Genomic DNA, 15,618 nt, shown 5'->3' with positions numbered 1-15,618 from the left:
CCAGAAGCAGTTTGACTGATTCCACATCAGTTCGTTTCTGCAACATCCTCCAAATGCATTTCAACATCCTTCAGAAAGCTATGTAAACCTTCAGATAAATCAGATTAGTCATATTCTCTATTGCTGCTGAGCCAAGACTGCTCGTGTACTAGTTGTTGCATAAAAAAGTCAACACAAATAATAGAATTTAAGAAATTGTAAGCAGCCAGTTAAGAAATATTTTTGTCAAGACTGATGGGTGTGGGGATCAAAGGCTTTTTTTTAGGCTTTAAACTATTTTCTGCATTTGAAAATGTGAAAAAGAACACGGTCTGACACCAACAGTAAACAGTTTTGAGTGACGCATCACAAGTAATGCAAGTTATGTAATCAGATTACCTTTTTTCAAGATATTCCTGAAAATCCAGAAAAAAGTCTGTTGGTGCCTCAATGACGACGTTACTCAGAGAAGGTGTCAATCACAGCTGTCAATCATGACATCACACTCCTGTTTTTTCATTGCATCAAATAACTAAACCCAAAATGGCAAGGCTATCCTATTTGAATCAATGTGATAAATGAGTTTGGTCAAAAGTAATCTAAACAAAATCAAAAAGTAGTCAGATTACATTACCTTAAATGTGTAATGTAATGGATTACTAACTACAATTTTGCTCATGTAATTTGGAATTGGTAACTGATTACAATTTGTAAGTAATCTACCCAGCTCTGCTAGTAAAAGCATTACTCTTAAATTTACATGTTACTTTTTTAAATAAGTAATGCAAGTTACTTTTTCACATGTATTGACTGACAGCTCTCCTGTCCCCATGTTGAGAGAAATAAAGTTCAGAGGTGTTGTGTGCGCTGTGTGAACATGATGGTTATTGTAGTTCTAGACTAAATGTGAACATGTATTTACTCATCTCACTTGCACAAAAACAGATTCAGAATTCTTCAAAATGAATGAAAATAGTGAAATGCAAACTCAGAATATTACGAAAACCTGCAATAATTAAATGTTAAATAACACAAATGTACTTCATATTTAATCTCACTTTATTAACCAATGTCTTTGCTGCTAACCTTTGAAGAGCCAATTCAACCATACGAATAAGCAAAAATGACTTTAGTTAAACATCACATGCAATTTTTTTTTTTGCCGAAGAGTGTTGAAATTTCTTCTCCTGCGTCCTATCCTTCTGCGATCCTATGAAAGCTTGTTTCCGCCACTGAATAAAAAATAAAGGAAATTGCATCTTTTTAACCCATAATTCAGATTTTTTTCCTCAGAATTACATGATATAACCTTTTTTTGCGAGTTACAAAGTAAGAATTGCGAGATACAAAGTCAGAATTGCGAGTTATAAAGTCAGAATTGTGAGACAAACTTACAATTGCGAGTTATAAAGTCAGAATTGCGTGTTATAAAGTCAGAATTGCGCTATAAAGTCAGAATTGCGAGTTATAAAGTCAGAATTGTGAGACAAACTTACAATTGCGAGTTATAAAGTCAGAATTGCGAGTTATAAAGTCAGAATTGAGAGACATAAACTTACAATTGCGAGTTATAAAGTCAGAATTGCGAGTTATAAAGTCAGAATTGTGTTATAAAGTCAGAATTGCGAGTTATAGTCAGAATTGCGTGTTATAAAGTCAGAATTGTGAGACAAAGTCAGAATTGCATGTTATAAAGTCAGAATTGCGAGTTAGTCAGAATTGTGAGACAAACTTACAATTGCGAGTTATAAAGTCAGAATTGCGAGTTATAAAGTCAGAATTGCGTTATAAAGTCAGAATTGCGAGACAAAGTCAGAATTGCGAGACAGTCAGAATTGCTAGATATAAAGTCAGAATTGCGAGTTATAAAGTCAGAATTGCGAGTTATAAAGTCAGAATTGTGAGACAAACTTACAATTGCGTGTTATAAAGTCAGAATTGCTAGATATAAACTCGCAATCCTAAGAAAAAAGTCAGAATTGCGTTTTATTAAAATTATTTTTTATATTCCGTGGTGGAAACAAGCTTCCATAGCAATCCAGAATGGCAGCATAGATGAAAGGCTTATTCATTTCACCTTCAGTGTGAAAGGGCCTTTACATTTGCCAAAAATAGAACTTTTTTATATTTAAAAAAAAAAAAAAAAATCAAGCAAGCCCAGTTCAGGGGAGAAAAAGTAAAGCAAAAGTAACATTACTTTCCAAAAAAGTAAGTAACGCAAGTAGTTACTTTTTTAGGGAGTAAGGCAATATTGTAACGCATTACTTTTAAAGTAACTTTCCCCAACACTGACTGTAAATAATCAATGTAATGCACGACAAGTAATTATAAAAGTGGTTTATTCTTTGATTCAGACTGTGAAAAAAAATGAGGTGAGTGACTAAAACAAATCAAAGAAACCGAAACTACAGCTGATTTGACTGTAGTCAACTGTTAGTAGCCTGTGCATCAAAGTACTCTGGTAACACCTGTTAGAGAAACGCTTCTTCAGTTCCATTAAGACGCTGTGCCTTTGAGGCTCATGTATCAAAGCTCCTGCTTGCTTTTATTTGCTCGGTTGGCTGCTTTCTTGTCTCCTTTCTTCTTGCTCTCATTTTGCTCATTCCCCTTGGCATCTTTCTTGGCAGCTTTCCCAGGGTATACCTGTCCTTCCACGGTCACGTCTTCACAACGTTCCTGAGCGACCAGGAAGTCTTTAATCTCCCATGCGTAGCTCCCGTCACGCAGCATGAAGATGACACGGTTGGATCCCACCACAAATCTGATGAGAACAATACAAACAGTAACTTCAGTGATTGGTGCATTTTAGCATTTTAAGAGAAAGAGAAAGAAACAGCTAGTTAAGAGAGCTTTAAAACACAAGCTGATTCAAATCTACTAAATGCATCATTGATAAATACTTCATTTGATTCTAGCATCACATCTTCTGTACCTGAATACTACTGTCAGACATTACTTTATTTGTAACTTTGTTATATTGTATTTATCTATGCTTGTAATTTGTTTATTTGTTCTTATTTTATTACTGACTGTTCACTTGTCTTTAATAATGTTTAATTGTTAAAAGCTAGATTTTTGCTGTGGTATCAAAGTACTTAAAGTGGGCTTTAAGTAATAAATGAAAAGCAAAGTTACATTAACCCCCAGCACCCCAATTTTTTTTTCCGATCTGAAAAATTATCCGACCCGTGACTCAAAAACCATAATATGGTGAGTTTAGTGATCCGTTGCACCACTGCTTTCCACAAATATGGGCTCTTTAAAGGGGACATATCATGAAAATCTGACTTTTTTCTGTGTTTGAGTGCTATAATCGTGTCCCGGTGCATCTACCAACCCAGAAAATGTGAAAAAGGACAACCCAGTAACTTTGTTTTGGCAAGCCTTTCTCTGCAAGCATGTGAAAAAACGAGCCCCTCAGATTTCGCTCCCCTTGTGACGTAGGACGGGATCTTATTATAATATTACCGCCCCTTAATCTGCATAAATTTATCCACTAACCATTCAGAAACATCCAGTTTCATTCTAAAAGTTGTAACTTCTTCCTGAGTCTCTGCATCAGTGTCGACTCCGGTTTGAACAATGTAAGGCTGAACACCGTTACTGACAATCCTCATTTTGGCTGCGTGAGATTCTCCAGCTTTGTTGTTGTTGAGCAACCGAAGCATGTGCTGTTAAAGCTCCGCCCTCTTCTGGAAAGCAGCCGGGAGCAGCAGCTAATTTGCATTTAAAGGGACACACACTAAAACGGCGTGTTTTTGCTCACACCCAAATAGGAGCAAATTTCGTCCCCTTGGAATTATAAGGTTCTATCTGACATTTTCGTCTAAATTGAGTTATTCACATATTCATATTCTGTGACAACTTATTTACATTATGTGATGTTTCTTTTTTATGTTGTGTACATATGGGTACTTTTTTAGAAAACAAAAAGGTTCTATCTACAAAGTCGCACTCTAACTTGGTTCTATAAGGTTCTATCTGCGTGAGCCAATCAGCACTTCGAATGCACACAAGAGGACCAATCAGGATCAGCGTTCTTTGTCATGTCGCCACGATAGCGGAAGAGAGCACAGATGAACGCTAATCAGTAAAGACAAGACTAAATTTCAACGCGATGTTTATTAGAAACCTCATGATCGACTATTTTATCTTGTCAATGACAGCAGCCCAAAATCCAGGAAATTATATTCTTTTTGTGTGCTTTGCTGTATCTGTTGCTGGGGAGTTATTTTCAGTTAGACACCATGCTAACGTTAGCCAGCAGCGCTATTAAAAGGATAGGTTAGGGTTTTGTAGTCTATTTGCTTATTTCCAGTCACGTCATTGTCATACGAGGGAAAATTGTATATATTAGGTTATGTTTTAACCTTGATCCATCTTGTGTACTTGAATTGAGTTGTATAGCTATAAAGCTCTGCACTATGGCATACTGGATTAAAGTGTATACTAGATTAAGTGAGATGAAAGGTTAAATTTTACATTGTTGGTAAAAACTGAGTTGTTGCATAGTTGAAGTAATTTAAATATTTTAAATGTGAAATATTTTTAATTATATATAGTCAGTGAAACATTTTTCAATGTTTATTAAACTTTGTTAAACACCTTTGCTGAAGCATTGTCTGTTTTCTTGCAGTTTTTTAGTCTTAAAATGTCTTAAATTTTACAATATTTAATTGATGGGGTCTTAATTACAACAATAAACGTTATCATGTTATTTCAGCCCTACTGATGTCTAGAGAGAAAGCCATTGTACATGTCCCACAAGTCCTGCTCAGATGTTTTACAGTAGCTGCTTTCGGTCTAAACAAAAGGAAAATTAAACTTAAATGGTTCCTGCAATAATGTGTTAAATTACCCATCATTTTCCTACCTAAATTTAACATCTGCACTGGACAAAATATTTAACACTGCCTTTTATGCTTAACTTGAACAAGAAAAAAAAAAAAAAAAATCATTTAGAATATGAAATAAATGTCATAAAAACCATTAAATTTAACTTTCTCATGCATGTCAACATAATGTTACAACACTAATTTTATGTTTTAAAACAAATTATAAGCAAACTGTTTGTGTTTCTTAAAATTATTGCTTCAATTAATTTTTTGGCAGATTGAAATTAATTCCAAGCAAAAAGTGTTTTTTTAGAATTAGAAGGTTCTATCTGCATTTGACCCGTTCCAAAAATCCCCATTTACAAATCTGAGAGGATTTTGATACTGTATATATAGAATACATTTAAGGTCTCTGTCATTTTCATGTTTGAAAGAAACTTGAAGCTTGAACTTGAATGCAAAAACTTTGAAGCTCAATATCTCACAACTGCTCAGAACGCAGATTGAACCTTATAATTCCAAGCGGACGATTTGTCATGCTATAATAAATGCTAATTTACATTTATAAACGGTGTAGGATGTGGCAATACCGTTTCTATTGATATACAGTAGTTCTATATTACGAGTACATCTGAAAAATAGCAGAGTGAATTGCTGAGCGGAAACTGCATAATCCGATTAAGTTTAACACTGTTAGATGTTCTGACAGATACATGTGCTGTTTAATGTGTTTGAGATGTGGTGTTTTCCTCAGTGCATAACTTACATTTCACAGATAATATTCTCCATCTGTAAATGTTAGAAAGTCATGCAAATATTTCCATTTTGCATTCAGGAGTGGACGGGCCTTACGCAAGCGGGTCTCCGCAAAACGTCACAGACTTCAGTGAACGAACGCCATCGCGCACATGCGCGCCAAACGGACGGTGCGCAATAGAATAGGAGCGCCGTAACAGAGTGCAACAGTCGGATTCCAGAAGTACAAACTCTGTTCACTTTCTCCATAGGGAAATTTTTAACGATAACTTATAAACCTTTAAAGGCAGCCCTACTGTGAGCTACGAGGTTGTTAATCGATAGCATTTGCTTCTGCTGAAGCCATCAACCCGCATTATTTCAGATTATTTTTTATAGTAATCATGCTTAACAGTGGAATTTGTGGTGAAAAACTAAATTACCCATGATGCTGTACAGAAAATTCCACAAGAGACTCGAAACAAGCAACACGCAGCAAAAGATCTCTTTAGCCCCGCCCACTCCCATGCTACACTCTCAAAATATTTAAATATTTCAATAAATATGCATATTTTGCAATAAACTTAAGATATATTGTCTACATATAATCAACATTTTTAAATGCATAGTTTTATATTTCTTCATTGATTATGCTGTTCGCAATGCTTCATGGGATTGTAGTTCTTTTCCTCACTAAAGACGTTAAGTAAAAGTCTTGTACCTTTGTATTTTTGTCTGATTTTCAAATACCTTTTTGCTTTAAATCAAAGTTTGTAATATTATGATTAACCTTGTAGCTTCATGGCTTTAACAAAGATTTTATATTAATAAACTTTTTTGATTAAAATATTTGTTGTTATACATTAAAGGTGCAATATGTAGAATTTTAGACCTGTAAGTGTATTTTTATGACAGCAGTAACTGTAAAGTGACTATTAAATGTGTGTTCCTCTTACCAGTCAACATTCAGTCTGTGCTTACGTTTTTATTTATTTTCATTTTTAATTTATGGTTAATTTAGGGTTGATTGTAATGTTAAAAATTTATACTGCAATGTGATTTAAACCTTTTTTTTTTTTGCACATAATAGCATAGGTCACATTCACTATATTTATTTTCACAGCCTTCAATATGAACATTGTTTGCAGGACAACATTGGCCAATATGTGAAAAAATACAGAGATTTTTTTTTTTTGTCCATATCACCCATATTACCTCTGAACATCATAGTTGGCATTGAAGAGGCTGCCCTGCCATAGGCTGGTGATCTCTTCTGTCTCCTTCTCTGTCGGGTTTCCTGACACGGAGGCAAACACCATCAAGGTCTTTCCTTTCTTGGACATCTTCAAGAGCTCCTCTGGTTTGGACGCATCTATTTTCGAGAAGTCGATGGGTGGAGGAGACCTTTTGTGCTCTGGTAAATCGCCCTCCTCGATGTCATCATCTTTCTGTCATAAACGAAAAAACAGAAATAAGAAACTGAAGAAATAAAATGCCTTTTTAAAATGCCAAAGTTACTTGCAGTTAGGGTTGGGTGATAAAAATTACATAATATTTCAACTTTTTGAATCTATCGCACAGCCCTGCTGTCAGACATCGACAAGAAGGGAAAATGTGAAAACAATATTAGAGTGACATTTTCAAACTTTAAGTACTCAATATTTTATATTTATACTTTAAACCTTATAAATCTCATATTAAATCGTTTTAAAACTTGACATTTATTATTTATTATATCTTTAAACTCTAAATATTTCATAGGCTTACTTATAATATCAAATATTATTAAACTTTAATGCAGTTTAGATTCAGAATGCAAATATGCAGATAATATTTCAATAGCTTTACATCTTTGTATATTTAATACTAACTAATTTCTGTGAACCATGTTCTTTCAAAGGTAACCTTTGACTCAAGGAGTGTCTCTATAAAATGTGTGAATACACTGTTAACTAGTATTTTGTTGAAAACATGCTATGACATTTACTCTTACTGGGTCAATGACGTGACGGGTCTTTTTTTTTTTTTTTTGTCCAAAGGCCTTAATAATAATAAAAAACAAAGATATGACATCCAAGGTATGTAAGGCAGTACAACTAGATCTCTTTTATTGAATCCAAAAGGTTTTAATTATATTTTGCTACATATAAAGGTATTTTGAAGTGTCAAAAGGTCATTCGGTTTAACCGTCCAAAGGCCAGTACAGCCATTTCATTTGTGATTAAAATATCTTAAAATGTAATAAATGTATATATTTTTTATTCTGGCATGATTTTATAACATCATATATCAACATAGTGCAAAATGGTATTAAAATTTTGTGTAGAAGTCGTTGCTTTGTTATGACAAAGAATGTCTGGAAAAACGAATTTTATTGATGTCATTCGGAGTAACCGATATAAAGGGACCATTTTGGATCAAGTCATGCGGTCAGTATCATGTGACAGGATGTGACATCATTCAGACACCTGCAAAGGACCACATGGTGCAAAGCAAATGAAGCAAAGTAACTCTCTTAACTATTTGAACTAGCTAGATATCAGCCTGTTAGCGTTGTTTGAAAATATTGTCACAGTATAACCAAAAGTGTCATTTGGTAAAACCGAAATTTTGGTTAAAACGAATTACTTTTTTGGTGACACATTGTCCATCTTGTATAAAAAAAAAATAAAAAATAAAAAAAAAATTAAAAAAAAAGACAAAAGCAGCGTTAATTGACTATAAAAAACACAATCTCATTGTTAACACTTAATAAAACTTACAAATTAATTATATCTCCATTATGTTTTTTTTTTTTGTTTTTTTTTTTTGTTACACTTTTAAAACCTTATTTGTCAATGACCCTACTACAAATGTAGTACATCGACAAAAGTGTTGAGGAGAACGGGATGGTAGTAAAACTTGTGTGACTTTTGCGATATCACATAAAAAACGCTGGATGGAAACGCCAAGATGCACATCATAAACTACGATGAAAACGCATTTAAGACATAAATCCCTCAATGCGCGACAAAAAAAAACAACAACAAAAAAACCTCACGAATGTGATTGATAACTGGACTCACTGGAATCATTTTATGAGGAGTTGGTTGTAACGTTTTTAATGAACCGTTACCGTTACAATTATCCCAAAACAGCCATAACATAGCTGTGTAGCATGTGGGTTTGAAGTTAGCATGAATTCAAAACACGAATTTAAACTAGAGAAATAGCTACTTTAGGTTAAGTAGGTCACATGATTGTATCTATCCTACAATGATTCCTAGACAAAAAAAAAAAAAAAGTTTTTCCATATCTACAGTTTTGCTCACATTCACATCAAAACAACTAAACTGCAACACTTTTACCGAAAGCTAGTTTGAACGAGTTCCCTTATTAATTCACTATGGTTTTGCAGCAGAAACGATGGTATTTGGCGGTTACCATGGTATTTTATTGTGAGAGGCACATGACTGAGTGATTGCAGCAGGGTGGATGAGTTCGTTCATACCTCCCACTCCTCCAGCAGTCTGGCCATATCCGCGTCATTATAATCCCTTATGTCTTTCTTCTTCTTTGGTTTCGTTTCTGTACAATGAATCGATATGAACAAGATGAGAAAAAGCAACACTGATACAGTCCTGCTGCTGACGGGCGACGCCATCTTTAAACTTGTAGCTCGCTGATTGGGTGAAATCTTTCTGCTCGTCATAGGCTAACGGAAGAGGGCGTGCTTGCCTGATCACGTGGCCTACTGTTGCGGGTTTTTTTACTGTACGGGGACCAAACACACAATATAGGAAAAGCTAATAAGTGTACATGGTATATAATAAAATAAAATAAACATCACATTTATATGCATTTGAAAAGCTTTAGTGGTTTTTAATTTAATTTCAGCGTTTTGCATCTCTAAAAGAGTTTTATCTTATTAGATTCACATTATATAATAAAATAATTACATTCTAACTTTAACTCTATTTTAAAAGCTGTTTTATATTATCTACAATGAATTAATACTTATTTTTAATAAATATTAATAACATTAATAAAATAAATACTGACATGCACAGTAGCCTTATTACAAGACTTATGTTTCATTGATTCATTCATTGAGTTTACTAATAAAAACCTGAAGCTAGGCTGAACACCCACAGTATTTATTTGATATTTTTATACTTGTGCTGTCAAATCGTGTATAAATACATACATACATATATACACACACACACACACACACACACACATGTAATTATATGTATTATATGTATATATAATGTTTGTGTGTGTGTGTGTATATATATATATGTACGTATATGAATTCAACCATGAAAATGGCTTATATGTTTATTATTTTTATTTATTTATTTTTTTTAAAGAAGAAACCAATGTACAGTTGACATTTGAGGTGTAATGCTAGAGTAAAGCAATAGAAAAAGCTTTATATATATATATATATATATAGCTTTATACCATTGTTTGAAGCAACTGCATGCCATTCAAAACATCATTCAATATAAATTGTGATAAACATAATTAATAATCGCAATTACAATTTCAAGGAAATAATTGACAATTATGAATTTTGTCATAATTGTGCAGCCCTAGTATAAACGCATGTTTACAAACTTTTAAGTTAGATGCGATTAATCATGATTAATCGATCTGACAGCACTATTATATATATATATATATATATATATATATATATATAAACATATGTTTGTATACATTATATATTTACAAACTTTTATGTTAGAGGCGATTAATCATGATTAATCGATTTGACAGCACTATTTTATACCCGACTGTTCTCTTATTTTGATTTTATATTACCCCCTAAAACTTTTGGTTTCTCTCTCTCTTTTATTTTTACATGCATTATTATATAATGTTCAATATTTGCATTTGAACGAAAGTGCATGTATAATGTTAAAGTTTATTCAATAACAACTGTTACTCCCTTGTTATTAAATGAAAAGGTAACAAAATAATTCATATTTCAGGCTTTTTCAGCTCTGCACTTCATGGGTCTCTGCAGTGCTTGTCACGGGACTCATAAGAAGTGTGCGGCTCATTCAACAGAATCGGAACTGTTTCCTCTCAGGACACCCCACCCAATGGCACAGTGCCCCGTGCAGCTGTACAACTGACATTCACAGCCTCAGCCCCCAGTTCAGATCTAACACACTTCATACAAATGCTTTGTGTTATCCAGTAGCAAATCTTTTGGAATTTAATAAGGAATCAGACCAAACAAGGTCTGCATCAGGGATCTGCAAAGAATATGAAGAACATCTGTTGTTTGAAACTGGGCTATTGAATAGAGTAAAACACTGTTGTAGAATGTCAAGGGTTAAAGATAAGCCAACATGTTATTATGTGAATGCATAGTATGCTTGTAAGTCCCCATAATGCAATATTTAGATGATCATATATGACCCATAGTTCTTTAACTTGACGAAAGCCCTTCCCGTGTCCAGAGAGGAGGGTTTTCAGTGCAGCAGCCACACCCTGTAGTTTCTCATTGGCTCCTTCACACTCCCAACGTCTCTTTTTGCCTAATGAAAAGTGCTCTACTGCATTTACGTCATAGCTTTTGCAGCGGCGAATCCGATTTCCCTTCCCAAGATGAATCAGCTGTTTTGAGGCCAATCTGGTATTTTTATGAGCGCGGTAGGGTGGTTTTTTGTTTAGTATTATTTGTATTAGCGTTTTAAAGACCCCCTCCACAGATATGTATACTCCTACAGTACAACACTAAAGAGAATGAGTAAAAGCAAATCAAATAATACAATTGAGAAAGAAAAAAAAGAAAAAAAGAATTTGTTGTCAAATATTTGTTTTTAATGCCTGAGGAGATCCAAACATACACAAATTAAAGATAAATACATAAATAAACGTTAATAATAAATAAACAATGTACATTTACATCGATATAAATAAATAGAGCAAAATATTTTAATTATATACTACTTTAAACAACTCAAAAATGTGACGGCAAATCAATTCAAGGAAATCAAAACAATAAACGTTTGAGTTCAGAAGACTGAGGTTCAATATTCAAAAGCATAATAATATAACCGGCGTTTCCGCTAAACTAAAAAATAATTCACTCTATGCCGCTCTGAAAGCGAACATTGTGAAAGTAGTAAATACCCCACACGCGAGAGACCTGTTGGATTTACAGGGAAGCGCAAACTGTGGGAGCGAAACACCAGAAACAAGAAAAACCAACCAAACAAAAAGGATAACAGAAGGAACTTCTCTGGAATTTGGCTTTGGGTGTAACTTTTGCCCTCAGACCGGTAGTTGAGTCTCACATCGGGGCCTCGGGAAACGATGACTGGTGAGGAATGAACACGACTTCTCGCGCGACTAACGTTACCTCAGAAAAATAAGCGTATCGGTTGAGCGGTTGCTGAATTAAAAGGAGGAGTTTCGTCTCTCTGACCAGGAATAATGCTTGTGGAGTGTATAAAAGTGTCGGACTTTGAGGGAAGCTAACAGGCTATTCAGCCACACCCTCCCGCCGCTTCCTGATACGCAAGATGTAGCGGGAGACTACAACCGACGCGCGAGAGTCTCAATAGCGAACTAAGTTCGTTATTGTCGCGGAAACCGCATTAAAACATTAGCCCGAGCGTTAAAACGATGGCAAGCAAAAGCGAAACTATCTGCCACTGGACTACCGTTGCTTTTCTGCTGGAGAGGGCGTATGGACAATAGATATGCATAAGGAACTGAGTTTTCCCACAGAACTTGGATTGTGTATGAAAAAGAAACGGCTGAAAGTCGTTCGGGAACGTTTTATGAGTTTTCGAGGTGTCGTGGGATGATGGTGCAGTGGCGGCGGGGCGCCCGCGCGTCTCGCGCTTCGGACGGAGGGTCAGCAAGACGGTCAATACATCAGCAGCAGCAGCATCACATTGCAGGACGTGTATTTAAATGCATTTAATTTGCATGACACGAAGAAAACCTGAAATGACAGATTTTGGAAGTCAACCTGCACTTTGCCTTCATCTGGGCATCTTCATGGCACTGCAGTAAAGCGTTTTTTTTTTTTTTTTTTTGGTTTGTTGGAGCAACAACCTGTGAAACTGATCAGACTGTAGCCTACCTTAACAGAGGTAGTTGTGAATTGTATTTTTAATTTTTTCTTTTCGTTATGCACACCTAAAATCTGATTATTTAAACATTGGGCAATTCCGAGTGTTTCAATTGAAGGGATATTTAATTATAGCTCTCATCAGCTTATTTTGCCCGCGTTTTATATTATAAGAATATTTTTCTAAAATACTTTCCTTATTCTCGCAAGCGCATTGAGTGAAGTTTCATGTTATTTGAGTTATCCTGTGTGAGTTCGCAAAGAAGCTGAGTGGACTTTTTCTTCTGAAGGACATTATAGACTCTTTGGCCAGTTTTCACTCTCCTTGAGAAGGTGTGGAAATCTTTTTTTACTGAAGAAAATGACATAAATCACAGAACGTGTGTCGCGATCTTTATTTTGAACATTAGAGCGACCACACTACTATGGCTAGTAGTGGCTCTGGAAAATCAGATAGCGAGGTTTCTACCAGCATCCTTAGCGGCAGCTTGCAACAAAGGAAAAGACTTTCATCCATCTGTGACGCATGCAAGAGCAAAATGCAGCTGGTGGCGGACCTGCTCCTGCTGTCCAGCGAGACCAGGCCGGTGGTGAACTCCGACGGCACGGCCATCGCGGAGACGTTCGAGAAGTGTCGCGACACCTTGATCGCGCGGACTAAGGAGTTGTCTATTATTGTTCATGACATTCAGAGCCAGCTCAACATGGGGAAGTTTGTGGAGGTGGGGGACCGACTGGTGGAGATGGGGGACCTGGTGGTCTCACTGACCGAGTATTCGGCGCACGCCGCGTACTTGGCGGCCGTGGAGATCCCGGGCTCGCAGGCCGCCGTTCCCGGCCTGGTGGACCGCTACAAAGTCACCCGCTGCCGACACGAAGTGGAGCAGACGTGCAACATCCTCCGCCTGACGGCTCTGGCCGACCTGACGCCGCAGCTCCTTCTGGAGGTGTCGCAGAACATCCTGAAGAACCTCACCACGCTCACGGACGCTTCCTCTCTGGCCAGTGATAAATCCAAGGACAAGTTCGCCAAGGAGCAGTTCAAAGCTAGCGTCAAGTGCATGAGCACGAGCGCCACGGCTCTGCTGGCGTGCGTACGTGAGCTAAAGGCCTGCCCCAGCGAGCTGACGCGCAACCGCTGCGTCCTCTTCAGCGGCCCGCTCGTGCAGGCTGTGCACGCCTTGGTGGGTTTTGCCACAGAGCCGCAGTTCCTCGGCAAAGCCGCCACCATCACCCCCGAGGGCAAGGGGGTGCAGACGGCCGTTCTGGGCGGCGCCATGAGCGTGGTGTCGGCCTGCGTGCTCCTGACCCAGGGCCTCAGAGATATTTCCCAGCATCCCGAGAGCAGCTCGCAGATGCCCGTCTACCGGGAACGGCTGCGCAACTCCGCGTGCGCCGTCTCGGACGGGTGCACACTCCTGTCTCAGGCACTAAGGGAACGATCCTCACCTAGAACTTTACCGCCAGTTAACTCTCATTCTGTGAATTAAAACTCCTCCCCGGCACGTTATTTTTGAAGTACCAAAGAATCTAATCAGGTTTAACCCCGCATAGTATGCGTTAGGGCTGGGCGATACATGGAATATTGGAAATATTATTTTTTTAACCCCTTAAGCCCGAAGTGTACCGCCGGCAGGACATACCTCCCTGCGAAAAAACAAAAAAAACAATTGCTGAGTAATTCCTCTAAAACGTAGTGTTTAACCCTGCATAGTATGCGTTGGGGCTGGGCGATACATTGAATATTGGCAATATTATCTTTTAATGTTAAAAGTTTATCTTAGAAAGACAGCTGTTTTCAAATCCCATGCGTATGTGTAACAGCATCAAGTAGCCAAACACAATGACCAATCACAGGTGTTTAAGTTAGTGGGGAATCCACTCAATACTGCTCAAAACGCTGGAGTTTTCATTCAGCACGATCACATATTGTGTTCTACATGCTCGCGAATCCTTTCATTATAACTGTAAACATGATGTAAATAAGAGGTTCATATAAATAAGATAAGTTAATGAATAAACTAGTGTTGATTTTGCAGTAAACGGTATGTATTTTGCGACTAACCATTCTATCTAGATCTCTTTTTCATGGGGGACCAAAAAGATCACTTTTTTTTTTTTTTTTTTTTTTTTTTAAATTTTGGAAACAAATATGGGGGGGAAAAAAATCAAAATTTGAAAAAATATCAATATTTTTAGCTATATCGCCCAGCCCTAATATGAGTAAATGTAGTGTTTATCCATCTAAATTAACTTTTCATGGCAGTCGGCTTTACTCAAGGTCACATTTATTGGTTTTTCTCATACTGGATGTGATTGTGGGGGAAAAAGTAGCTTTTACTAAAAAACTGACAACTTTTCAGCAATGTCTCTGTCGGTTGAGAATACGGCCAAAAGTGGTCGTTATACAACAGAAGCCTTAAAATGAAACTGAAAGTCTTTACCTCAGTGTTGAGCTGAATGGATGTCATTTGAGACCTGTAGAAATCATCAGCATCATGTTGTTCGTATTCCATGTGTGAATTTGTAATGAGTTAAAGCTGCTGTGAGTGTGTGCCATAGGTTTTACACTATTTACAAGACTTACAATTATATTTCAATGTGCTGTTTTTTTCCCCTTGCCCACCCCCTCATTTTTTATCATGCATGTACTGGAGTATTTATTTCAAGTAATTAAAAAATGTTGTTTCTCATAACTGTTATTGTGTGACATCTCAGTCTAAAGATTAAAATACTTGATTATGAGCAATTGAATGATGCATCCTAGCACTTTAAGTCATTTTTGTGAAAGAAACTAATATTTAGTGAAGTGGGATTGGGTGAAGTTAAACCTAATAATCCTGGTGCCTTTGAAGAGCTTCTTTACACAGAAGCTACCTTGACTAGTTCCCGATGTCTTTCATTTGTTATCATAGTCCTTGATAAGCCTCCTGCTACCTTAATCTGAGCGTTTGAAGTCTGGAATGTTTATCTCTGCCGCCGCAC

The 15,618-nt window shown here is 36.6% G+C and overlaps 2 protein-coding genes across 2 annotated transcripts; one reads left to right on the top strand and one right to left on the bottom strand.

Annotated features, from left to right (window-relative positions):
- Positions 1–2,301: 2,301 nt before the first annotated feature.
- On the bottom strand, positions 2,302–9,257 carry mesd (mesoderm development LRP chaperone). The gene is made up of 3 exons (XM_051901278.1): positions 9,040–9,257; positions 6,765–6,997; positions 2,302–2,740 (listed from the first exon to the last, which is right to left on the bottom strand). The coding sequence occupies exons 1-3, from the start codon at positions 9,238–9,240 to the stop codon at positions 2,506–2,508; spliced, it is 669 nt and encodes a 222-aa protein (XP_051757238.1). The 5' UTR covers positions 9,241–9,257; the 3' UTR covers positions 2,302–2,505.
- A 1,940-nt stretch (positions 9,258–11,197) lies between these two features.
- tlnrd1 (talin rod domain containing 1) lies at positions 11,198–15,387 on the top strand. Its single transcript, XM_051900480.1, has one exon. The coding sequence runs from the start codon at positions 13,059–13,061 to the stop codon at positions 14,121–14,123; it is 1,065 nt and encodes a 354-aa protein (XP_051756440.1). The 5' UTR covers positions 11,198–13,058; the 3' UTR covers positions 14,124–15,387.
- Positions 15,388–15,618: the final 231 nt, after the last annotated feature.

This window comes from Ctenopharyngodon idella, chromosome 7 (assembly GCF_019924925.1).
Source record: "Ctenopharyngodon idella isolate HZGC_01 chromosome 7, HZGC01, whole genome shotgun sequence".
NCBI classification, from domain to species: Eukaryota; Metazoa; Chordata; class Actinopteri; order Cypriniformes; family Xenocyprididae; genus Ctenopharyngodon; species Ctenopharyngodon idella.
Note: the sequence above shows the minus strand (reverse complement) of the source record. Positions and strands in the feature narration are given on the sequence as shown.